The sequence below is a fragment of the Chiloscyllium punctatum genome, chromosome 1, assembly GCF_047496795.1.
Source record: "Chiloscyllium punctatum isolate Juve2018m chromosome 1, sChiPun1.3, whole genome shotgun sequence".
NCBI lineage: Eukaryota > Metazoa > Chordata > Chondrichthyes > Orectolobiformes > Hemiscylliidae > Chiloscyllium > Chiloscyllium punctatum.
Genome location: NC_092739.1, coordinates 67,789,122 through 67,815,574, shown reverse-complemented (window position 1 = coordinate 67,815,574; position 26,453 = coordinate 67,789,122). Strand labels below are relative to the sequence as shown.

Genomic DNA, 26,453 nt, shown 5'->3' with positions numbered 1-26,453 from the left:
TATAAACCCTTATAAGGTCACCGCTCAGCCTTTGACGTTCCAGTGAAAACAGCCGCAGCCTATTCTGCCTCTCCCTAAAGCTCTCCAATCCTGGCAACATCCTTGTAAATCTTTTCTGAACACTTTCACGTTTAACAACATCTTTCCAAGCAACGAGACCAGAATTGAATGCAGTATTCTAAAAACGACCTTGTTAGAAGACTATCAATGTTCTCCTCAGTTCACATTTGTGTCGTCTGAGAATTCTGAATTTCTACTCGATACTGAGTACAGATCATCAGCACAGATCAAGATAAAAAGTGATACTCGTACTGATTTCTGGGAAGCCTATTATATCGCTTCCTCCAGTCCCACAAACAACGCATCATGATTCTTTCTGACTCAGCCAATTTCCTATCCATGATGCCATCATTCCACTTGCTGTAGTTTTGCTGACAAACCTATTTAGAGGACTGTTTATGAAAAAAAAATGTTTGGAAGTTCATTAATATTTCAGTAACTGCATTATCCTCATCAAACCTTTAAATCTTAACAAAAAAAACCTCAACAAAATCAGTTAAATGTTCACCTTGCATGACATAAAGAAGCGACTGAATATTAGCTGAAGCTTAGAGGCTTGAGTAAATGGGACATCAGTGAGGACAGCATTCAGTAATTGTGAACATAAAGAAGGTAGAGACGAAGATTGTTGCAGCACACTCTGTCCAGGTGATAACAATAAACAGTGGAAGGCACAGGATACTGCAAAGCCTATGCACCTGGACAACAGTAATAGTACTGGAGAGTTATGCTCCAGAATTAGCCATGTACCCACCCTAGCCAAGCTATTACAATACAGAGACAACACTTGCATCTGTCTGACAGAGCCAAACTTTGTCTTATGCACAAAAAAAGGGAGAATTTCAGGAAAAACAACAGGAGGGGGAGTTACAACCAAGACAGCCCAAGTTGAGAGGAAAGAATCATTTGGCGTCCCCTTGAAGAGAACACTAGCTCAGCGAGGTAACCGAGTTTTCCCACTTTATTCTGAGGCTTGACGAGGCAGAGGTATAAGCATTTGTTTAGGTTTCACGCAATTAGCACAGCAGTCAAAGTGACCAGTCCAACATACAGCCTTATTATTGCAGAACAAGCTTTCAGGAAAAGCTCACAAAATTTACTCTGTTGTACCTCAAGAATGCACCACTAATTATGAGGTGGTAAAACAACTATCCGGGTGTAGTAGTTAGTGTCAAGGCCATAACATCAGAAATTACGTACCCTCAGGGAACAGCCTGACCATAGGTAAACATAGCTAGAAATTGAAAGCCTTTAAATAGCTGGTCTCTGACCATTCCTACAAGCACTTCAAACAGGAACCACTTAAAAAATTAGCTGTGAAATAATTCTCAAGGTTTTTAGAAACACCATCTCCTTCCCAATAAGAACATCAACGGAGAAACAGAGAGGGCCGAGGCCCAGGCTGGTTGCCACCTTGACTGATGATTATGAGCCGATTCACTGACCTATGTTCCAGAAGAAACCCTCCTCTGCTGAACCCCAACCAATGGAAAGGACAGAAGCGGGGAGAGTGACAGGAAACTGGGTATCCATGGGAGTTGTACAACATGGCAGTGAATCCTTCTGCTAATTAAACCAACCACCCAGAAAAGCTCACCTCATAATCTGTTAAAGTAGGAGTGACAGAGAACTCACAATTTCCACTATTTAAAGAAAAATCATAACAATTTATTTATTAATTGAATCTAAAAGTGAACATTAAACAGCTATTCACAACTCTAAGCCCTCCTTTCTCTTAACTGCTCATTATCTGCCTCCAACTCTATGACAATATACTGTTCCAATAAAAGTTGTATTAAAATTACCTCAACTTAATTTCAAAATCACACAACGGCTGTCATCTCAGGTGTACTCCTTCTTTCAGCTGAAATCTCCCTCGGTTATCTTCTGTATTTTACTGCAAAGATGTTTCATATGAAAAAGGTACCTTTGATGGAGAATCTTTTGAATAGCAGTCTCTCTTGAAGGCAGTTGGTATCTGTCTAACTTTCTAAATGTCTGATTTTTTATACCTCTACCATCGGATTGTCTCATTAGTTTGAGGTGGACAAAAACAAATTCAAACTCAATTGGGTTTTAGTATCCTGGGGCATAATTTAAACTGATTGGCTAAATTTGAATGGTTGTCAAAACAGCAACCAAGACTCAGGCATTTGCTTCAGAGCCAAATGTTACATATTTTCAATTTCCAGTACACTGAGACTGCTAGCTAATCATATGACAGGTGCTTGTAAGCTCTTAGTGCAAAACAGCATCCACTCTCTCTTAATGGTACAGTACACACCTTCAACCTAATAACAAGAGTAAAGGAAATGCTGGGGCCTTCCTTAAGCCAGTAAACATGGTGTTGAGACAAAGTGTGAGGCCAAAAAGCCCAGTGTGTTTGAACTATCAAAAGGTAGGGCATATCCAGGCTAAAAACTGGAGGCTACAGGAAAACCTGATGGCACAGAGAAGCCAGGCAGTACCACCCTTGCCTACATGATGGTGAATATGGGAAAGCCCCCTCTCGTAAGGCAACATTCTGATCAGCTAGGCCCAGGTTCAGGAGATGATTATCTAAAGGCTGGAGCACCAACTCAGAGCTGAGTAACAGTAACCAGAGCTCCCAGCTGTTGTATGCACAAGCCAGACTGCTCTGCTTTGACTACAAAAGTTAACGTAGTGACCACAGGAAATTCCTACCCGATACCTGGCTGGAAGACTGCGTAAATAAGTAAGGTAAAGCAGCTTTTATTACCAAGATAGATTTATTAAAAAGATGCTAGCAGGTTCCCATGACTGCCCGCATAAAGGAAATCTCTGCCTTTGTAACTCCAAAATGGGTATACTCATGTTGAATCATACCATCCACACTCCAAAATGCCCTAGCCATCTTGCAAAAGCCAGTGAGAGAGATATCGGCAGGCCTTAGCTACTGAACAGTGTACTAGACGAACTCCTAGTGTTGACAGACATTTAAGGAAATGCACCTACAACAACTGGAAGCCCTCTTCTGGAAAGTACAATAAGCTGGCTGAGTTGTCAATCTCACAAAGAGTGAGTTCTCAGAGGTCCAACTGATCAATTTATGATGCATGGTGGGTCAAGGACAAGTAGTGCCCAGAGGTACAATGGTTCAAGCAGTTGCACAATTCCCCATTCCGATAACAAAATGGAAAATGAAGGAGGTTCTTAGGAATGCATGAACTGTTTCGAGAGGCCATTCCAAATATACCACAGCAATTGTATTGTTAATAGACCTAGTATAGGATGAAAGCAAAATACTATGGACTGAGTAATGCCAATAGTGACATTTTTGAAAATTTGAAGGCTATTTTAATAAATGAACCTGTGACTGCAGTTCCAAACTTTAACCAAGTATTTTGAAAAGCCATTGTGAGCGACATCAGGTAGTCACTGTCCTCTTTTAGGGAGGTGAGTTGGAATAAAGACACCAATTGAGTACTTCTTCAAAAAAAAAACAAATATGCATCAGATATGGTACTCCAAAGTATGGAAGTAAACTCATGAATTATTGCCGGCTTTCAAACACTTCCAGATACCGGTCCAAAATAGGTAGAGTGACCATAGTCACCATCATGACCATGATGCATTAACTTTTGTGGAAAAACTTAAGACCCAGATCACCAGATTATTCTATTGGGTTCGCTCCTTCAACAATACTTCTCAAAAGTATACCCACATTACCAGAAATTGAATATGATTGTAGACCTCGCTGTCAGAACGGAGAGAGACCTGGATGGAACTGAAGTGATATAACTGACCAAGGTTAGGGGAATGAATGTTGAATCTCTGTTGTTTTATTTCTTCTTTCCTCCCTTATGAGTAAATCACATTTCATTACTCATGCAAGTGTCATAATCACGTCATAACCCTGGATCACCTATGCATATATTGAATATTAATTGCAATATTTCTTTTAAAAAGGTCATATAATCAAACAGAAAAAAAGATCTGCTGGAAATCAGCAATTGCCAGAAAAACTCAGGATGCCTGGCAGCATCCGTGAAGAGAAAGCAGAGTTAACGTTTGGGCCCAGTGGTCCTTCTTCAGAACTGTTCAACATGCTAAGAATTTCAGAATCTACTGTTCAATTACCAGTGTAAAAACAACCAGTAACCAAGGCTGTAATGTTCAACTATCTGCCCTTTGCCACCAATCCAGAGAATAATCCGCATATCTCTTTTCAACTTTAATCTTTTGATTTCACCCTTTCTCGAACCTGCATTACATTACTTCTTGCATTTAATAATTAAAAAGAAGTCATATTTACTCATTCAAGAAAGCCTAGTTAAATGGTCTCCTTATAAATCACAAGTTCATTTGTCCTTCTTGCAGAACCATCTACAGGAGAAGGAACTTTTAAAAAATTAACCTTGCCGAAGCCAAGCCAGGGTACAAGTGAATAACCAGTGAGCACCACTTCACCCAGGAACTTAACGGTTTGAGGTAGCCCATCTGGAGGTGAAGAAAATTGGACTAGCCATAACAAGGGGGCTACAAGAGGAGTTGAGGAGGGACGCAGCAGGGGAGGAGAAAAAAAACTAAACTTATCAGTAAAGAAACACAGCCAACGAGGAGCTCAAAAAACTTGAAATCTTGAGATAAAGGAATTCCTTTCTAATTAATGAGGAAGTTCTTGCTTCATGTGTTCAGGAGCTTTAACATGGTGAAAAACTGTAAATGGACATTATTGTAATGAAGTGTCCATTGTTACATTTAGATCAGAGTTTGCAATGTGAGATGCAGTGAAAACGTTACTAATTTCCTTTGTAAAATGTGCCAGCTTTGTGCATATGTGATGGAAGCACACTAACTGCGACCACATCAGTCTGTGCAAGATGTACTTGGTTTTGTGGGTGTAGAAGTGTGACAGATATTTTGAAAAAGTACTTTTGTTGCTGACTTGTGCAGTTTCTTGTGGTCTCTAATAATTTAGGGATTTCCTTGTGTGTTGTGGTTTTAAGTTAAATGGAAGATTGTTAATTGAGGATATTGATAAATTCAACTAATTCAGCTTCTGAGTCTGTCCAAATACACCTTGTCGATGCAGGTACATGAATGTATCACCCAACAGAATGAAAGAGAATGAAAAAAGTAAAACCAAACCTGAAAACCAAAAGGTACCCCAAAAACTAAGATGCAGCCCTAAAACAAATGTCAAGAATCATTCTTAGAAAAAGAAAATTACTTTATGTTCTTGTGGTGCTTCATGTCACCAGAATTAAATTCCACCTGTTGATTGTTCTCAAACTTAAAACTTGGAATGGGTACAAATTGACTCGCAAATAAACAAGCATAAACATGAAATATAAACATCTTTATTCAAAATTTGTAAAATACATAATGTTCTGAAAAAATAAAATCAAATATAACTAGTTTGATAGATTTAAAAGATTGTAAAACTTCAAACAATGAGGTAAACATCAAAAAAATTAAAACTTTACCAACAGCTTTTTTAATGCATGGTTCAAAAATACATTGTGTAAATTCTGTAATATTTGGTCCTTATGGCTAGTGTGGAAGATTAACGTAACAAGAATATTATGTGATTTTTGTAATGAAATAATTAGTCTAAGTTATAAAAGTCAAATGAACTAAATTTTGTTGTCAGAAATAATCAGTAGTTTGGTAAAAGAAATTCACATGGTCTAAAATAACCAAATACATACTGAACATTAATTTCAGAGCACCCTGTCCAAGATTGACCTTGGATCAATAATGGGCATAATTTGCACATTAGTCATGATTGTGGTTTGATCTCAACCCATAAATTCAGTAAAAAGCGTTTACATATTATGTTGTCACACCCCAAATGTCTGAAACCTGTCAGTAACCTTTAAATTCACTATTCATGTTAAAAATAAGTCAAAACAATTTTTTTAAGATGCAATTATATAACCAATTTTTGACAGTACAATTTTGTCTTCAAACAAATTTGATAAAGTGAAATAGAAATAATAATACAATAATTAATAGAATCTGGGGTGTATACGCTGATCTGCCACTTGAACATATTAATGCAAAATTAATGGGAGTTCTTGCCGGACCATATCATTCTGGTTTGAGTTTGCAAAACACTCCATCACAGTATAAGGTCGCATTTTAAAACGTGTTTGAATAATCTAGAGGACTATATAGGCTCTTAAATATAACTTTCAATATTTTTAATGTGAGGAAAAAGCATATGTTTTTTCTACATTAAAACTGATCTTACTGAGAAGGGAGCTGACTTAATGAATCCAAGATTCTTATTCCTAATCTCAAATCCACAATTATCTGCTTGAGACCATTACTAAGCACAATGGCTATGCTTTACTGATATGTAGGGATACCAGCTTTTTACATTCCTCTGGTTAAGTCATGGAAAATTAGCTGACACTAACTTTTGCAACTGAATGGGAGGTGCACAAAAACTTTAGCTTGGAGCAGTATTGTTATCAGAATAAAAAACATCGATTGCAAAGGGATCAAAGATAAATCACATACACACAAAAACAGAAACTGCTGGAGAAACTCAACAGGTCTGCCAGCATCTGTGCAGAGAAGGCAGATTCTTCTCCTTCTGGTTTTGGTTAATTATCTTTCAAAAATGACCAGAGGAAAAAATCTTTCCGTAATGATTTCGAATAGGTAAAATATTTAACTGGAGATTCATCAGCAACCATTCTTCATGTATGTACTGCGACATATAAAAGTATTATTCCATCACATAGTATACATTAGGCACACAAAATAAAAATATCAAACAAAAAAGCAGATGCAAGAAATCTTATACATAGAAAATGCTTGTTATAAATGATGATCCTCCAAAACTCTCTCCACAGATGCTGCTTCAGTGTTTCCATCATTTTTTGTTTATATTAGTAAATATTTATTTTATTGAAGAACAACATGTAATTAAAGGAAAAAAAATTAACAAGGAAAACCACAGAGAGTGAAGAAACTGCCAGAATTAAACATTCTCTTCAAAGGGCTACAGAGAAAGACTGGAAAACAAGTGTTTCACAATAAATACACTGAAGGGATTCTCCTAACTTATGTGCTCAATGTCATTCTGTGAAAAATGCAAAGTTAGTTTACATTTTTCTAAATAACCTAGAAAGATTAACAAGAATAAACAGTTCAGGAACTGATCTTGTTGCCATTCCTCTTTAGAATAACCACATTCTTATATCTGCATCTAGCTTTATTAAAATCCATCAAATAAACCTTAGTAATGGATAACCTGATTTTGTCAGAAACATACATAATACATACACAGATCCATCTTTTTGGTATACATAATTATTTAATATAAATTGACTGAGTACTAAGTACCTTTATAACCTTGTAATTATGGTTGATTCTTATGTCTGTTAAACTCAAGTGAAGATTAAATAGCAACTACCTCCTTTCATTAAACTGTCCACTTTTTAAAAATTCCATTATTCTTTGACAAGATATGCACATCACCAACAAGGCCAGTACTTAATCCCCATCCCTAATTATCTTTGAATTGAATGGCTTGCTAGCCTATTTCAGAGGGCAGCTAACAATCAGTCATATTGTTATGTGCCTGGACTTGCATATAGACCAAACCATGTAAAGGATATTCGTGAACCAGATGGGATTTTACAACAACTGACAATGGTTTCATGGTCACCACTGGGACTAGCTTTATATTTCAAATATTTTAACAAATTAGAAATTGAATTTAAATTCCACCAGCTTCCATTAGTGGGATTTGAACTCATATACTTAGTATTTTAGCCTGGCCCTCTGTATTACTGGATGAGAGAACGTTTCTGATATACTGTCTTGTTCAACAATGAAACATCTGTATATGTTAACATGATAGAAATGTAAAACATTATTTAAGCATTTCATCATTGTTGTGTACATACAGTTTGTACTACACTTCAAATAATATTTTGTCTAAAAACACTTTCGCAAGTTTAGTTATGACCGAGAATACAGTATATTTTAGCTCTAATATGGAGTGCTAAAATATTGTTTTATGCTTGATTCCTTACAAAGTTATCAATCTTAGCCATACAGCACATGGATCCATGAGGGGAAAAGAACAAGAGGGAGAATCTCTAAGATTCTTATGGAGCAAAAAACTCAAGTACAGCTGAAACGCAATGTATATCTTGGGAAGTAAGCCACAAAAATACTAAAATTTCAATTGTCTGAACTGGGGATACATATTTAGGAATGGACAAGTGTGTACTGCTTCCAGTTTGCTGAACAATAAAGCAAACTACTTAGCTGAAGAACAAGTTTATACATAAGCTCAAACTCACTGCTAATTTCATGAATAACCTTTAAATTATTTCCAAAATATTCTCCCTCTGTTCATTATCAGCAATGCACAGGATTCCAACAAAAAAAAAAGTTGTTTCATCAGTGTGGGAATCCCTGGAAAAGCCTTTATGTTTGAAGGTGTATAATTTACACATTTAAAAGATCAACCTGAACTGCTAATATTTAAACATAATTGCATCATTGTAAATTATGTCAGAGAAGAGTCAGGGATTAAACAAAATGCACCATTTTAAAGTTTTATAAGTTTAATAAAACTGCAAAAAAACTATTTATTTCTAGCTAGCTTGTAGAATTATAAGATTAACAATGACGCCTTTATTACATGTTCCATGGTGCGTACATCATTTCTATTTTAACAAAATGCAAGTCTATAGCATTGCTACAGCAGGAGACTACCGAAAACTTGCTGAATTAAAAAAAAATTGAAGATAGGTTTTAAATAATCTTTAGGGATTAAAGTGTTTTAAAAAGTGATGGATCTCCATTAAAAAAATGTACAAATCCATCGAGAAGATTTAAAATAGTAATTCATAGTAAAATAGCACTAAGCTAATGTACATAAGCCAATTGGAAAATACTTTCTGCATGGGAACTTTACATATTTTTATAACAAATTAGCAGTAAGGGCATTTTATTAACTGAAAAGAATTACAGAGCATAGCAGCATTACACCCAATGCAAATTCTCAACACCTTTTCCCACCTTTATTATACTAAACTTAAAAATGCGTGTATTTTTACTGCTTTAAAACAATAATAAATACCAAGTACAGTGAAGAACTTTATTAGTTAAAATTTATGTGTCACATTTGCAAACACAAATTTTGTGCCAATGGGCTACAAAATTACAAATTCAATTTTATTTCTTAAAAAGAACTTATTTTACTCAGTCTCACTAATAGTTCTAGAATCCCACAAATTTTACTTTATTCTGACAAAAGATAATCTTTCTGCAATTCAAGGAAGGGCAGGGAGAAATCCTTTCAACTGTAGCATGTATGTGGAATAATCAATGAAACAAATTTTAGCGGTCTTGATGTTTCAGAATGGACAGTTCCTAACCTGTACTGATATTTCAAAATACTACAAAGAGAAACTAAAGGATTAGGACAATTATATAAAACAAATTTTAAAAAGGTTCAATCTTATGATGAGTACATTTATCAGAACAACAGTTCAGGTTAAAATATGCCTTACCCCAGTACAAGTCAAATAGGCATACTTCAGCATATCATAATAAAAGTTTCATTGTATTCAATGCTGCTGGAAATCCCTGAGTGTTGCCACTTAAAAAAAAGCACCACATGCTTAAATGCTTGTTTTGGTGCAGTAACACTAAAACCACGAGATAGTTGCATACTTTCAGAATTAGGAAGGATTTTTCTCGTCAAATCATTCTTTAATTCAACTTGATTTTCATAACACCTTGCTGTAGCTCGGTGAACCTATAACAAAACAAGCATGGACTGAATCAATTCAGTTGCCATTTGTAGCATTTTTTGCCTCAGAGTCAGAAAATTGCAGAGTTTAAATCCCGCCCCAGAGACTTGAGTATAATGAACTTGGCTAATACTCCAGTGCAGTATAAAGGAAATATCGCACTGTCCGAGGGGTTATCTTTTAAATGTTGGGCCTTGTCTGCTGTCTCGGGTGGATGTAAAAGCCCGTGACGCTATATTGATTGAGAGTTGTCCTCAGTAACACAGCCAATATTTATTCCTTAATCAACATTTTAAAAGACAACCTGATCATTACTGCAATGGTCTTTGTGCAAGTTTGCTAGACACAAATTCTCACCTACATTCTATGCTTTAACCTTACTAAATTTGTTATATGATGCTTTGGAATGTCCAAAGTTGTGAGAGGTGTTATTTAAATGTAAGACCTTTTTTAATGGTACACTCATTAATTGTTGCATTTAATAGCTGAAAATGCTATACTTTAAATAATTAAGATCAAATTCAAATTAATGCATTTGACTAAGCACTTGAATTGCATCATAACAACAGACATTAATCCAAAAATGCAAGACTACATTTCCAAACATATTCGATTAATCAGCTTTGCTGAAAGCTCAAGTGGTTTATTTTCTCATCAATATGTTTTCAATAGATTCCACTACCCCTGCCACCAAGAATAGTCACAAACAAGACCATTTGGTCAACAGCCAAAAGTCACTCATTGTGGGGATGTGGGTACAAGATTGGAGAATGTTATATAACTGTGAAGGAATTTAAAGAGGAGAACAAGCTTAAACTATCATGTGCATAGGGTAAACAAACAATGTCGGTTATTAAGTTCAAGGGTAACAGGCAATTAGATTTAGAATAGTTCAGTAATTGGACTGCTGCATTTTGGAAAGTTAAAGTTTTTGGAGGAAGGAACATGAGAAGCCAGTGGGGAAAACACTGGAGATGACAAAGCATGGTTAAGGATTTCAGTGACAAAGAAGCTGCGACTGAAAAAGAATGTTGTGATGGTTGAAAGTTGTAGTATTGTGATTTATAGAAAGTGGAGTAGTATTAAATACCAAGTTATTGCACGCTTAGGTTCAACGTTTGTGAATGACTTGGTAAGAAGAGGAGAAGCTGAAAGCAATGTCTTCTCCATAATCACTCCAAGGACAAAGTAATTCCACTATCAGAGTGTTATCCTGCAATCTTTGCTTCTTTTAACCAAAAAGAACGGATTCAGCATTGTATTATTCTCTTCAGTGCTTTGCAACAATGCATTTTTAGAAATTGAGACCACACAATTTTTTAAATGAAAATATTAAATATAATTTATTTAAAATCAGTATGATTGTTCCTGGGTACCCTTTTTTCATAAATAGGAGTCTAATCCGAATAGATTTATGAGAAGTGGTGTTGGCACATTGAAGGACAGAAACAATAAGTTGCTGCTTCATAAAAGGACTTTTTTATTCTTATTGTTTTGGCAGAAAATAGAAAATATGAAATTTAAAACAGTTGACAGTGAGTAGATCAACTAAAACATTATTCTTATCTGTTTTAATTTTCATTCTCTAAGAAGCTATATAGCCTAAACATACCTGAAGTTGTGGGTTTTGAGGTAGTCAATAACAGCTGGTTTAATACGTGCTACTCCTCCTTGACTATGGCTTCCCCTTCCGGTTATGACAGTCAAGTAAGATTTACCACCTTTTTGTTGGTATTCTGAAATAAACAATTGTAAAAACTGAAGCAGGTCTTGTCATTTTAAGAATTAAGAAATGCATAACAATGGCCTTCAAGCATTCTAATTATCCTTTCTTGTTAAGTGTTACACAAGCTAGGCTCTCAGACAGATGGGTTCAGCTAAAATCCTATTAATCAACTCGTTTGGTTAAAGTTATTTCCAGAAACAGCAATAAGATAAACACGAAGATATTCAACTTAATCTAATCAGCAGTCATGATAATGCTAAAATTTTACCATCTCAAATTTCTATGTCAACCTTAATTCAATATTAGCACTCTCACTTTTAAGTCAGAAAGGGTTGAAGCCTTATTCCAGAGTTGTGAACACATAACATAGATCAATACTTAAGTGCAGTACTGAGGAAGTGCTGTTTTGTTAGAGATGCCATCTGTTGCAGGAGATAGTAAACTAAAGTCACATCCGGTATCTTGAGTTAATGTTGCATATCCTACGAACAAATAAAATCCTCAAATAATGCCACTAAAATAAATTACCTGACCAATTTTTTTGCCTGTATGAGAGATTTGATATGCATAATTAGCAGCATTTCCGTACATTACACTAGCAACTAGAATTCAAAAACACCTCACTGGCTGTGAAATGCTTTGGAACTTTAATGCTATATAAATGCAGGCTTTGTTCTTTTATGTATTAGTAACTGCATTACCATTCTTTATTGTATACACAGCTGATTTTAAAAATCCATTCTATCATCATAATAGCCAAATACCCATCAAAACTCTATATTTCTACAGCCATTGTTGGACATTGTAGTCATTGTAAACTGGGAGTTGCCTTTTATTTTTGTAACCTTTTGTATTATTTTGAATCCTGTTTCTTACATTAAGTATACTTCCACAAGTATTTGAATGTAATAAATCAGTGCATGAGTTGGTCAAATGGTTCTTCAAGCATGCTTCATCACTCAAGAATTTTTTTTTTAAACTGTAGAGAGGCTGCGCCATTAAGTATAATCAAGGTTGAGATGCACAGATTATTAATCAACAAAGAATCAAGAGGTTAAAGGAAAAGACAGGAAATTGGAAGTGAGCATTATCAGATTAGCTACGATTTCATTGATTAGTAGAGCAGAGTCAACGGGCCGAATGCCTAACTTCTGCTCCAAATCCTTTTGGTCTTATGACTGCAGCTGATTTTTAGCTTAACGTTACAACCTTTAAATACCCAAATAACCTTTGATTCCTAATTGGAGCAATTAAAATAGAGGAGACACAAGAGGCCAGGATTAGATGAGCAACAGCCCATGTTATAACATCTTGCCAACATTTGAATTAGAGATGTGCCATATCATAGACACATAGTAAGCAAAGCAACTTTCTTTGTCTTTCCAGGGGTCGATTCCTTTAATTTCTTTGATGATATATATTATACGAGCGACTTACCATCAATCTTCTCAAATAGCACTTTTTCCAGGTGGTACTGGGCTTCTTCTACATGAAGGCCATGCAGATCTAAAACATTTTGAGGAAGTAAAGACACATTCACTTGCTTCAAAATTTTTACAGCAGCTCGGTGGTTGGCTTGTTTCATCTTCTCGCCATGAAGGTGACCCTTTAAAAATAGTGGTTGCATTAAAGCACAAAGTATTACATTGCAAGCAGTTAAACTAACAAATTTCTAGCCAAGTAAAATAGTGCTTTTAGCATCAAAAGGTTAATGCAATTCTAGTAAATGTAGTATGGTTTTCAAGACATTCTCACTGCTCTGGACTATTTGGACGTGCTATGTACATCAGTACGAACCTTATTCTTGTTATGAGCAACTTGCACATCATAATAATTTGTATTCAAAGCACACTGAACTGAAGTTTCACTTCAGGGACAGGAAGCATCTATTTGGACTGTTTCTGATTCCAAACGTGCCCTACCAACAATGTAGGATTATGTTTCCAATCATTTCAGTTTATCAGATTTTCTGAAAGTTCAAATGATTTCTTTTTGTAATCAGTAAAATTATCAAAAAAAATTATCCCTTACATTTTTCTTCCCAATAATGGCCAGTGCAAGACCAAGTTCTAAACTCATTCCTAAAGGGGGGAAAAAAAATCATTGACCCAGGATTTTAAATGGGACACCCCTCAATTAATACAGACACAGATTCCTTATACAGTTAAGAGTGGCAAGTGGTGTTTTTTAAAAATTCATTCACGGGATGAGAGTTGCCCTGAGGCAATTAAAAGTCAACCATGTGCTGTGGGTCTAGAGTCACATGTAGGCCAGACCAGGTAAGGATGGCCATTTCTTTCCCTAGAAAAGATGAGTGAATCAGATGGGATTTCCCCCCGACAACTGACAATGGATTCATAGCCATCATTAGATTCTTATTCCAGATTTTCATTGAATTCAAATTCCATCATCTGCTATGATGGTATTTGAACCCAGCTCCCCAGAATTAAGAGTCCAGTGATAAATACCACCAGGCCATTGCCTCACCAAGCTAAAGAGTCTATCAGAGACATTCCAATTGCAGCAAGCTGCAGTAAAAAGAAGTAGTTGACGACATTTCAATATGAAAGTACCACCTCATCAACCTTTTGAAAAATTCAAATTGAAACCACAGAAAGCAGCCATACAAGTACTGTGGGGTTAGAGGGGGAAATTTCTTTACAGAGTGACCTTTGGCTATATTTGCACACAAGCAGGGAACTCTATTAAGTCTAGTTGGAGTGTTGATATCCCAGCCTAGAATTGTTGCATGCTCCAGGCATTAAAATAAATCCTTCCCCATCCCGTCATGTCAGGATACCAGAAGCCAGCTGGAAAATCTCAGTTAGCCTCCTTTAACTACTGTTACATAGGCTGTCAAGCAGTCATTAAGAGCCTATCTGAAGGAAACAGGCAGCCCTTCCAGGGCCTGAATCTGCCTTCATCAAAAAGGCTGGAAAATCATGCAAAACACCATGCAAGGACTGTAACAAACACTACATTGGACAAACAGGTGGAAAACTAGCCACCAGGATATATGAACCTCAACTAGCCACAAAACGACATGACCCTCTCACATTAGTATCCTTACATACAGATGAGGAAGGACAGCACTCGACTGGGACAACACATCCATCCTAGGACTAGCCAAACAGAGACATGCACAAGAATTCCGAGAAGCATGGCATTCCAACTGGAACTCTTATCAACAAACACATTGACTTGGACCCGATTTATTACTTCTTGAGAAAGAGAATAGGAAATGACATCATCAACCCAAAGAAACCCAAACTTATCAATAGAAAGCAGGAATCATCAGCAATGCTTCGTCCGGAGGTCACTGAAGATGTTACCTAGTATGGTGACAAAACGTCTGAAAATGAACCTTCTAGCTCTGCGAGCAAACCTATATCCAGAACCTCAATCTGAGGCACAAATCTTCTCAAAACTCACAATTCACTTGATCTGTCCTGTCTGTACCTGACATATGGTTTTTTTTAAAACAAACCCTCAATTTCTTTAGTCATCCAGCATTCCCTATACCTACCAAACTTTCCTTTCACCCTAGCAGGAATATACTTTCTCTGGACTCTCGTTATCTTATTTCTGAAGGCTTCCCATTTTCCTGCTGTCCCTTTACCTGCGAACATCTGCCCCCAGTCAACTTTTGAAAGTTCTTGCCTAATACCATCATAATTGGCCTTTCTCCAATTTAGAACTTTTAGATCTGGTCTCTCCTTTTCTATCACTATTTTAAAACTAATAGAATTATGGTCACTGGCCCCAAAGTGCTCCCCCACTAACACCTCAGTCACCTGCCCAGCCTTATTTCCCAAGAGTAGGTCAAGTTTTGCACCTTCTCTAGTAGGTACATCCATTTACTAAGTTCGAAAATTTTCTTGCAGACACACACAACAAATTCCTCTTCGTCTAAACCCTTAACAGTCTCAGTCTATGTTTGGAAAATTAAAATCCCCTACCATTACCACCCTATTATTCTTACAGATAACAGATCTCCTTACAAATTTGTTTCTCAATTTCCCTCTGACTATTAGTGGGGTCTACAATACAATCTTAATAAGGTGATCATCTCTTTCTTATCATTTTGTCTTGAATGATATTTCCAATTGTTATGTTAAATTTAAATTTAGTCCTGTCGTGCATTATTGCCGTGATATGATGGGGCTTCAGTGACTTAAGGGCTGTCATAATGAATTGAGTGCCACCATTGACATTCATTTGAATGAAGGAATTATGAATCTTTTTCAAAAAATTCTGAAGCAAACATCTTCAAGAATATTCAAATCAACAGGTCACTTTTTGCAGGGAAACAATAGCAACCAGGAGTGTACATTTTATGGTAGAAAAGCCTAATTTCTGGACTGTCCAAACTTATTTGAATTTTGGAGTCCCAGCTTTACATTAGGTGAGACAGAGCCATTCTAAAGTCTGTTTGAGAGAGACATTTGTTACTGTAGTGTACATTGTAAAATTGCTTTCCTTGTGCCAGGGCTTGTTTGCATGAAAAATTCAAGGCGCACAGTACTGAGCCTTCAGGAGGCCGACTAATTTCCTAATTAATTTGGGAACTCCAAGTCTGCTCTCATTCATTTCTTCAGTGGGTGAGGGGGGGGTCAGGCCATTTTAAAGCCAGTGAGAGTGCCTTGCATCAAGGCAGTAATCACTCAAGGCCAGTTTCAATGCAATACTTCAGTGAAATTCTTAAAGAAGAGGTTAACCAACTTATGATGATTGCCGAAAATATGAGAATGCCATTCAGGTAGATAACAAACACAGAATTTAATAGGAAAATGCAGAAGTGAAATTAAAGCAGAGGAGCATGTGCATAAATCTCCTAACTCAGCTCACTGACCCTCCAAACAGCACCTAACCCATAGGTGGCAAAGTTTGCAGATTGCACATTGAGGTATCAGCCATCTCAGAACCAATTAACTGGAGCTGAAGCAAGGCACTGCCAAACTAGAGGGACTGGTTAAGAAAGAGACTACTGAGTAGAATACAGTGAGAACTAGCTTTTTGGATACAGAACTGGCTCAAAAGTAGAAGAAAGAGGAGGTAGTGGAGGGTTGCTTTTCAGACTGGAGGGCAGTGACCAGCGGTGTGGCACAAGGATCGGTGCTTGGTCCACTGCTTTTCATCATTTATATAAATGATTTGAACATAGGAGGTAAATTTGCAGATGATACCAAAATTGGAGGTTAGTGGACAGTGAAGCTGGTTACCTCAGTGTACAACAGGATGTGCCAATGGGCTGAGGAGTAGCAGACAGACTTTAATTTAATAAATGTGAGGTGCTGCATTTTGGAAAGGCAAATCAGGGCAGGACTTATACACTTAATGGTAAGGTCCTAGGGAGTGTTGCTGAACAAAGAGATCTTGGAGTGCAGGTTTATAGTTCCTTGAAGATGGAGAGGATAGTGACAAAGGTGTTTGGTATACTTGCCTTTATTGATTCGTGCATTGAGTATAGAAGTTCGGAGGTAATGTTGCAGCTGTAGAGGACTATTGAATACTGAATGCAATTCTGGTCTCCCTGAAAGGGTTCAGAAAAGGTTTACTAAGATATTGATAGGGTTGGTAGGTTTGAGCTATATGGAGAGGCTGAATTGGCTGGGGCCATTTTCTTTGGAGCATTGGAGGCTGATGGGTGACCGTAAAGAGGTTTATAACATCATGACAGACATGGATAGGGTAAATAGACACGGTCTTGTCCCCAGGGTGGGAGTGTCCAAAACTAGAAGACATAGATTTCAGGTGAGGGGGGGAAAAATTAAAAAGGAACTTAAGGGGCAAACTTTTCATGCAGAGGGTGGTACATGTATGGAATGAGCTGCCAGAGAAAATGATGGAGACTGATACAATCACAACATTAGGAATAGGAAGGGTTTAGCAGGATGTGTGCCAAGTTGCAGCAAATGGGACTAGATTTATTTAGGATATATCTGTTTGGCATGGACGAGTTGAATTGAAGGATCTGTTTTCGTACTGTACATTTCTATGACTCTATGAGTGTTATCAGAAACAAAAACAGAAATTGCTGGAGTAACTCAGCAGGTCTGACACCGTGAATGGAGAAAAAGCAGAGTCAATGTTTCAGCTCCAGTGACTCTTTCAGAACAGTTTCAGGCCCAAAATATTGACTGATTTCAATCTACAGATGCCGACAGATCTGCTGAGTTATTCCAGCAACTTCTGTTTTTGCTGCACATTTCCAGTATCTGCAGTTCTTTTGTTGAGGATTTGGATTTAAACTATTTAATTTATATTTGATGACTATTTGTGCATTATTTCAACTAGAAATACAGAGAGGTGCACATGCACCACATCGTATTCCAACTTGTATATAATTTTTTCCCAGATAAGAAATGTTCAAAGGAACCAAAGTAACTCTTGTTTTACCTCATTTCCCAAAGGAAATTGTGTGCTAAAAGTTCCTATTTTTGACAAAGTATTTTTATTAGGGACATTTGTGGCTGGTGGTCCTGATGAAGGGCTTATGCCCGAAATGTCAATTCTCTTGCTCCTTGGATGCTGCCTGACCTACTGTGCTTTTCCAGCACCACACACTTAATGCTGGTGGTCTCTTTCAGCTTTTTCCATGTAATGGTCTGCTCTTCTGCTCATTCATTATACAATTGACCTCTGTGGCACCTTCTCATGCAATTGTGTGGAATGAACAGTTCCTCTGGAGCTTAAGTTCCAACTCCATAGCACTTTCCAAGCTGCAAGCCAGAAACTAGCCCTTGCACTATGGCCCTATACCACTGAAACTCAGCAAATGGCGCAGGGCACGCAGGACCCTCTGTTTTGCAAACAGAGGCCTGGAGGTGCTAATCATCATGGTGGTTGAGAAAAAGGCCTGTGCTGTTTCCTCCAGACTGCCAAAGGAAACCATGTCATCAGAAGCAGATAGCCTGAACCAAGATAGCAGCCCAGGTCAACACAGTGTCCCATGTTATAATAAATGCCCAGTACCTGTTTTAAAAGAAATGCTCAGCATGCTCAAAAGTTAGTTAGTGAGCTCCTGCATTCCACTAAGTGCCACCATCTTCTCTCTGCCTCTACTGCTCACTGTGTCACTCTACACATTTCTCAGCATGACCCATAAACTGTCACTTCTACTCCTGTAAAAGCATGTCCCTGCTCTCTTGCTTCCTACTCATTCCTTGGGGAGACCTCACCAACTCTCTTGATCTTCTATCACTTTTAAATTCTCTCCCATCCACTTCCATTGTACTCAATCCCTCTCTTCAATCACTGTGGAAACAGTCTCTCACAGTCAGGCTGAGGGGGCTATGACTGACAACAAAGTGATGGACATGAGGCTTCATACCCTGTATGAGGGAAAAATGCAGGAACTGACCAGAAAAAAAGGCAACTGTTCTTGTGAGGATGCTGAAACCTCTAGAGGCAACCATCCAAGTAGGCTTCATTATGCTGTGCAGCCTTCCCCAGATCACAAGTGCACTGATGCAACTCACTTTTATTTTGAATAGAATTTTAATGCCTTTTCACAATTAATTTCCTCTCTTCTCTTACGCATACTAGTGGGGCCCAGGGAACAGTAACGACAAGAAGGCCAGCATCACCTACTCAGATCAGCTTCCAACTGTGAAGAGGAAGCCACTCAACTTTCACAGGATGCATCAGTTAGGCGTTGAAGCTGCACTCTCCAGCAGCTGTGACTGAATTCCTTACCTAGATTACATTCAGAAGCACAATCACCCTCATATAGAGCAGCATGGTGGCTCAGTGGTTAGCACTGCTGCCTCACAGCACCAGGGACCTGGGTTCCATTCAACCCTTGGACGACTGTGTGGAGTTTGCACATGATAAATTGAGATAGGATAGGATCAGGGATGTGTCTGGTTGGGATGCTCTTTGGAGGGTGGGTGTGGACTCAATGAGCCAAGTGGCCTGCTTCCATACTGTAGGGATTCTATATCTATTATTGCAACTGTTCAAGGAAGAAACTCCTCAGACTGCACAGAGCTGGTAACCTGTAAGATATGGCTGAAGAACACGTGCTAAAAAGCAATGCAAGCCCAAAAGTTGCAAGCCTAAAAATCACCATTAAGAAAGCAGCTAAGAATAGTTGGAAGCATCATTTGTGTGTATCCATGCATACATGTGTAGAAGTATGCAAGTCGTAAGTGTTTGCAGGCTCTGAATTGAAATCCTAAAAAGTGAAAGTTTAGATTAGTGTGCAGGTAGTTCTGAAAGCAGACATAATAAAGATGGTGGTTTGGCAATGCTGAATTGCGTTCACAAAGAGTGAAAGATGTCTATGAAGCATGCAGGAAAAGTGCTGTGCATCTAGAAGAAGGTCCAGTGAAGTAAGCACAAGCTGTAGTGCCAGATAATCACCCTGACCTCATGTGGTAAATTGATGCCAAACTCATTTGTCAATGGGAAGGGAGAGAGGGGGAGAGGAAGAATCAGAAGCTGTTTAGGCATAAGGCAAGATAAGTTATAAGGGGGAAGCAAATGCATAAAAATAAGGTATGCGCCACTTGTTAGTAAGGTTCAGAACTCAATATATAAACAACAAGGGAAGAACCACAAGTCTTTTTCTTGAAGTTAGCAATCTGATTTTTTTTTTCCTTGTCATATTTTTCCAACTTTCTCACCATTGCCCATGCTATTCAAGGCATGGGAAAATTCCATCCTATGATTCACTTAAAAGTATGGTTTTTGGAACAAAACTACAACTAAAACTACAAATTACTACAAGTGAGGAATTGTTATAGTTGAACTTCAATAAGAAGGAAGTAAATTAGGTTGTGAAGTATCATCTTTCTTCACAGATAGATGTTAAAGTTCCCGGTGCAAGTTTCAAAAGCTTGGCAAATTCTTTTATGCAAAGGCCATCTGATCCCTCAACCAACAAAACCAAAAGAAAACTGATTTATCAGTGATGTTCAGAGAATCACATATGGATTTCTCCATGTTACTAGTGATAATAATGCAGATGTATGTTACTGTTTGTAAAGTGTTCGAGATAACCTGAGGTCACGAATTGTGATATAAAAGTAGCATTTTCTTCTTCCTTTCAATACATGGAATGGATTTACTAATAGAGTACTGGCTGCAAAAGTCTGGAACTCATAATTAGATTTAGCCAGGAATTTTAAGCTCATTTTAGCTGAATGAAGATGGGCATAATTAGTCTTGCATATTTATAATGTGGCTTTGTAACCTAACTGCTTCAGATGAATACTTATTGTAATTTACTGAGGTGTAGACATCAAATCAGAACAATATCTAGTTCACCTATGAAAGTCACAAGTCAGCACAGGTAAGCTATTTGATTAATCAAAGAATACGAAAAACCCATACAACATATTTTTCTTCTCCAGAATTGGAAAAGAAAAATAAAAGTCTTCTTCATGCCCAACCTTTCTACCGTTTCTTACGGAAAACTTGATAGAGTCATAGAGATATACAGCATGGAAACAGATTCGTTGGTCCAACTTGTCCATGCCGACCAGATATCCTAACCTAATCTAGTCCCATTTGCCAGCACTTGGTCTATATCCCTCTAAACCTTTCCTATTCACATTCATTTAAAAGGCATCTGAACGCGTAACCTAACAACTTAAATTAGACTGAGATTTTAAAATGCTTTGACTACAATACTTCAATTATTTTCTAGAGAATGAATCTAACAGAGTATTATGAATAAAATTATATACAAATCAAATGTATGTATATTTAGTGTGCCATAATAACAATCAGTAATGCCAGGGGTGAAGAAGATCATATCAATCATATATTCAACAAATGCAATTTATCAGCGATATCAAAAGTAGTATCTGGCACATTAATTTCACAGTTTGATGTTGTTCAGCCAGCGCTGCGGATGGACAATAAATACTGACCTAGCCATCCTGAGAGTGAATAAAAAAGTTCTTTGCAACAGTGATGCATTTTTCAAATCTCACACAATGCAGCAAGGGAAGAATACAAATTTAGCAGATGGCATAGCCACAATGAATGTGTATCAGTTTTCTTATTGATATATAATTTGTAAAACAGTATAAATAAGAAAACCTGGAGGATTACATTCAAAACAATATAATGCAACACCTGTGCTTTTTTATCCATTACCACAGAAAGACAAATTTCTTGTGGCTTTCCATTTTCCCTCCAAAGATGTCTGTCATTGAGGTTTTCATTCACCCAACACGTCTCCAATAAGATGGCATTGGTGTGTGCTGAATCCATTTACTTGCAAAGATGTGGGTGTTATTATCTGTTTGATTTGTAGTTGCACAAATGAGAAAATGTCAGAATCAGCTATTTACTCAGCAACTTGATTACTGCTGCATTTTAGCGCCCTTACCTGCTGTGCATAAAATGTGGCTACTGGCTTCATGCCCCTTCGATAAGCTTCTGCTGCCTTACTGAAGCATTCCTGCTGCTTGCGACGATGCAAAACTGCTTCAGCTCGAAAGTCTTCATAATTTGGGAATTCCGCATCCTGGAATGTACGGTCATTGTCCAATTCCTTAAAATCCTTGTTCACCATGTCCTGAAACAGAAATAAATGGCATACAAAATTATATTAATAGCGATAAATGTGAAAGCAACATCAATTTCTCCAACTGGAAAGCAATCCTGCTGATTCTCAGCAAAATTTAGACAGAATGTAAGACATCCACACAGCCAAGATACTGAGTATTGTAAATTGAAATGTGCAGATGTTTATCGATTATTCCTCCAGCAGCTTGTTGAATTGGTCTCATCACCAGTCTCTACTGACTGGTAAATAACACAAACCACAAGCATCTGTTGTAACATGACTCTTTTAAAAAAAACACTTACAGCTAAAGTATAAAAGAATGCATTTCCAATATCTACCCCTAAAATGATTTAGAAAAATGTTTAATTATCTGAATCCAATCCAGATCGCAAAAGCTCTTGTTTTTGTGTCAATTTTACAGGATCCAATTCTAATGGTCAGAGAATACACATGTAATCCTCTATAACTGAAAAAGCTCTGCACATCTTATATCTGTCCCAATTTAAAATAAGTTGCACTGTTAAACAACACTTGGTACAGTAAATCCTCTGTGTCTGTGAAATCACAGTGTCCGTGATTTTTAATCCATTTTAAAACAAGCTCTGCACTCATGAATTTCATAATTCACGGGAATTCTCAGGAATGGAACTCTTGCAGATATGGGGGAGTAACTGTATTTAATAAAGGCCACAAAGCAAATATTATAAAAACACTGGTAAAGAAGGAACAAGAAAAAAAAAGAATTTACATAAGCATTGGAATTAAACATTAAGATTGAATACGGTTTCATTTTGATCATAAATTCATTGTACTTCCCGCTCAAAGACACACAGTGAGGAACAATGCAATAATGCCTACTGCTTTACAGAATAATATTCTGAATATTATTTTTGTTGAAACAAAAGGGTGAATAATTTTCAATAATTGTATCCACTGTAGCCTTTAAGTGTTTTAAAGAAGTTTCAGTACATGGTTTACCTTCTTGTTTCGACCCACAGCTGGTTCATTTTGATAGACGCTTTCAAGAACTGCAGTGGTTTTTGTTGACTCTGGATTGCAATCAAACACTGACTTCAAAAACTGTTCTGTCTGCTCAAAGGAATAGCTAAAGTGAAAAAAAAACTGTATGAGAATTATAGAAAAAACAATTATCATTTATTCTGCATCTTTAATGCAGAACCTTTTGAGGTTCTTCATGGATGTGACATCAGACCTGAAAATGGTACAAGATCATCTAAGACGTGAGATGCATGAGTAGGATAATAGTGCTGGAGAAGATACATGCTCAAGTTTAGAAAGTTGAATGGATGGGATGTCAGTGAGGAGAGCATTCAAATTTATTTTTAAAGTGTAGGTGAAAATTAATGCAGCAGATCCATTCCACATGATATTAACAAACTGAAGGCACTGGATACTATAGCTATAGGCCCAGATAACATTCCAGCAATAATACTAAAGAATTGTACCCTAGAATTTCCACATTTCTGTCACTGTACAACTGCAGACTGGCATCTACCCAACCATGTGAAAAATTGCCCAGCTCTGTCTTTGCACAAAAACGTAAGGCAAATTCAAACAGGCCAAAAACCATCCATCAGCCTACTTTCAATCACAGTAAAATGACAGGCAGGATCATTAAAAGTGCTACCAGGCAGCACTCACCTAGCAATAATCTACTTAACGATACTCAGTTTGGATTCTGTTAGAGCCATTCACCTTCTTACCTCATTATTGCCTTGGTTAAAACATGGACAGAACAGCAGATTCCAGAGGTGAGGAAAAAAATGACTGCTCTTGAAATCATGGACATGCTCAACTGAGTGTGGCACCAAAGGGCCCTTGCAAAACCAGAATTAATGGGAATCAAAGGAAAAACTCTGACTGGTTGGAGTCATACCTAGCTGAAACAAAATCAATTGTGGTTGTTGGAGGTCTGCCATCTCATTTTCAAGGAATGTCTGCAGGAGTTCCTCAGTGTCATATCCTAAAGATCAATCATCTTCAGCTGCTTGATTAATGATGTTCCCTCCATCATAGGGTCAAAATTGGGGATGTTCACTGAAGATTTCACGGTATTGAGCACCATTTGTCACTCCACAGATACAGAAGTAGTCCATGTCCAGTAGCAGCAAGATCTGGACAATATCCAGATTTGGTTTGACAATTAGCAACATCTTCAGAGTTACCATTGACCAGAAACTGAACCATATAAATTCAGTGGCTTCAAGAGCTGGTCAGAGGCTAGGAATCTTGCAGTGAGTAAATTACAGCCGGACTCCTAACCTGTCCATTAGATCATAACGCATAGAAACAGAAGTTGAACCATTCAGTCCAACGGGAATGTTCCACCATTTAGTGAGATCATGGTTAATCTGACAATCCTTAACTCCACTTTCCCATCTTTACTCCTAACCCTCAATTTCCTTACTAATTAAAAACGTCTACCTCAGGCTTGAAAATGCTTAAGGACCCAACCTCAACTCCCCTTGATAGTAAAGAATTTCATAGATTAATATCCTCCAAGAACAAATTCCTCATTATGCTGGTTTTACATGGGTGATCCCTTACCCTCAGATTATGCCCTCTGGTTGTAAATTCTCCCACAAGGGGAAACAACTTCTGTTTCTACCATGTCAAGTTTCCTAAGAATCTTTTTCAATAAGGTCACCGCTCATTCTTCTAAACTCCAAAGAGTACAGGGGAAACATGCTCAACCTGTACTCTGGGATTCTGGGTAATCCAAGATGGAGGATGGGAAAAAGTTCTGGCTGCAACAGCTCTCCTTTTTTGAGGTATTTTAGGTGTTGGAGGTGATTTCCTCAAATTCCAGGAGCAGCAATTACTGTTTTATATGCTGTTGCATTGTTTCTGAATTTGAGAGAAAAAAAAGTCAAAACAACAGCACTTTTAAAAGGAAGAAGAACAGACAAAGGAAGCACATGGTGAGGCCAGTGCAGGAAAGAGAGAGAGAGAGAGAGAGCAAGTGAGCGCGCATGTAAGAGAGAACGAGAGGGGGAAGAGAGCGAGAAAGAAACCCACATTGCTAACTGAGAGTTAGCAGTTAATGCCTTTGCAATGGATTGGATAGGTGGAAAGGAAGATAGGCAGGTAGGACAGATCACGAGGACAGTGCTGAGCTGGAAGGTTGGACCTGGGGTGAGGTGGGGAAAGGGGAAATGAGGAACTGGTGAAGTCCACATTGATGTCCTGGGGTTGAAGTGTTCCAAGGCGGAAGATGAGGCATTCTTCCTCTTTGCGTCGGCTGGTGAGGGAGCGGCAGTGGAGGAGGCCCAGGACCTGCATGTCCTCGGCTGAGTGGGAGGGGGAGTTGACATGTTGGGCCACAGGGCGGTGGGGTTGATTGGTGCGGGTGTCCTGGAGATGTTCCCTGAAGCACTCTGCAAGGAGGCGTCTAGTCTCCCCAATGTAGAGGAGACCGCATCGGGAGCAACTGATACAATAAATGACATTGGCGGATGTGCAGGTGAAACTTTGATGGATGTGGAAGGCTCCGATGGTGGTGAGGGGGTGGTGGGTGGGGGGGGTGTGGGCACAGGTTTTGCAATTCCTATGGTGGCAGGGGAGGGTGCCAGGAAGGGAGGGTGGGTTGTTGGGGGGCGTGGACCTGACCAGGTAGTCACGGAGGGAACGGTCTTTGCGGAAAGTGGAAATTGGTGGGGAGGGAAATATATCCCTGGTGGTGGGGTCCATTTGGAGATGGCGGAAATGTCATTGGATGATGTGGTTTATGCGAAGGTTGGTAGGGTGAAAGGTGAACACCAGGGGGGTTCTGTCCTTGTTACAGTTGGAGGAGTGGGGTTTGAGGACGGAGGGGCGGGAGGTGGACGAGATGCGTTGGAGGGCGTCTTTAATCTTCTGTATGCTGTTTAGGAAAATGTAGGGGGTGATGGATTCTCAGGGGAACTTGGCATGGACAGCCAGGTTTCTTGTATTGAGACTGGCTCTAATGCAATGAGAGGTATGTCAGGTTCCAAGTGATTGATTGTCTTAGGGGACTCTCCAGTCCAAGGTACAGACAGACGTTTCTGTGGCCAGCAGTGAAAAATCAGAATGGTGTATTGCTTCTCTGGTGCCAGGATCAAAGATGTCTCAGAGTGTGCAGAATTTTCTCAAGGGGGAGAAGGGCTAGCAGGAGGTCATTCTTCACATTGAAACCAACGACCTAGGAAGGGAAAAGGTTGAGATTCTGAAGGGAGATTACAGAGAGTTAGGCAGGAATTTTTTAAAAAAGTCCTTGAGAGTAATAATATCTGGATTACTCCCGGTGCTACGAGCTAGTGAGGGCAGGAATAGGAGGATACAGCAGATGAATGCATGGCTGAGGAGCTGGTGTATGGGAGAAGGATTCACATTTTTGGATCATTGGAAG

At 38.2% G+C, this 26,453-nt stretch overlaps 1 protein-coding gene across 5 annotated transcripts in view; it reads right to left on the bottom strand.

Annotated features, from left to right (window-relative positions):
• Window positions 1–5,368: 5,368 nt before the first annotated feature.
• Window positions 5,369–26,453, bottom strand: part of n4bp2 (NEDD4 binding protein 2) — a 94,350-nt gene continuing 73,265 nt past the window's right edge. For 2 of the 5 annotated variants that reach the window (XM_072567845.1, XM_072567836.1), the window contains exons 12-16: window positions 23,042–23,168; window positions 21,884–22,072; window positions 12,976–13,144; window positions 11,425–11,548; window positions 5,369–9,817 (exon numbers count right to left, since the gene is read on the bottom strand). In XM_072567845.1, the coding sequence (XP_072423946.1) occupies window positions 9,772–9,817; window positions 11,425–11,548; window positions 12,976–13,144; window positions 21,884–22,072; window positions 23,042–23,168 (655 nt within the window). In that variant the 3' untranslated portion in view covers window positions 5,369–9,771. Of the gene's footprint in view, window positions 9,818–11,424; window positions 11,549–11,853; window positions 12,021–12,975; window positions 13,145–21,883; window positions 22,073–23,041; window positions 23,169–26,453 lie in introns of those variants that run through there. The other 3 variants (XR_011960351.1, XR_011960352.1, XR_011960355.1) reach the window with 3 other exon arrangements.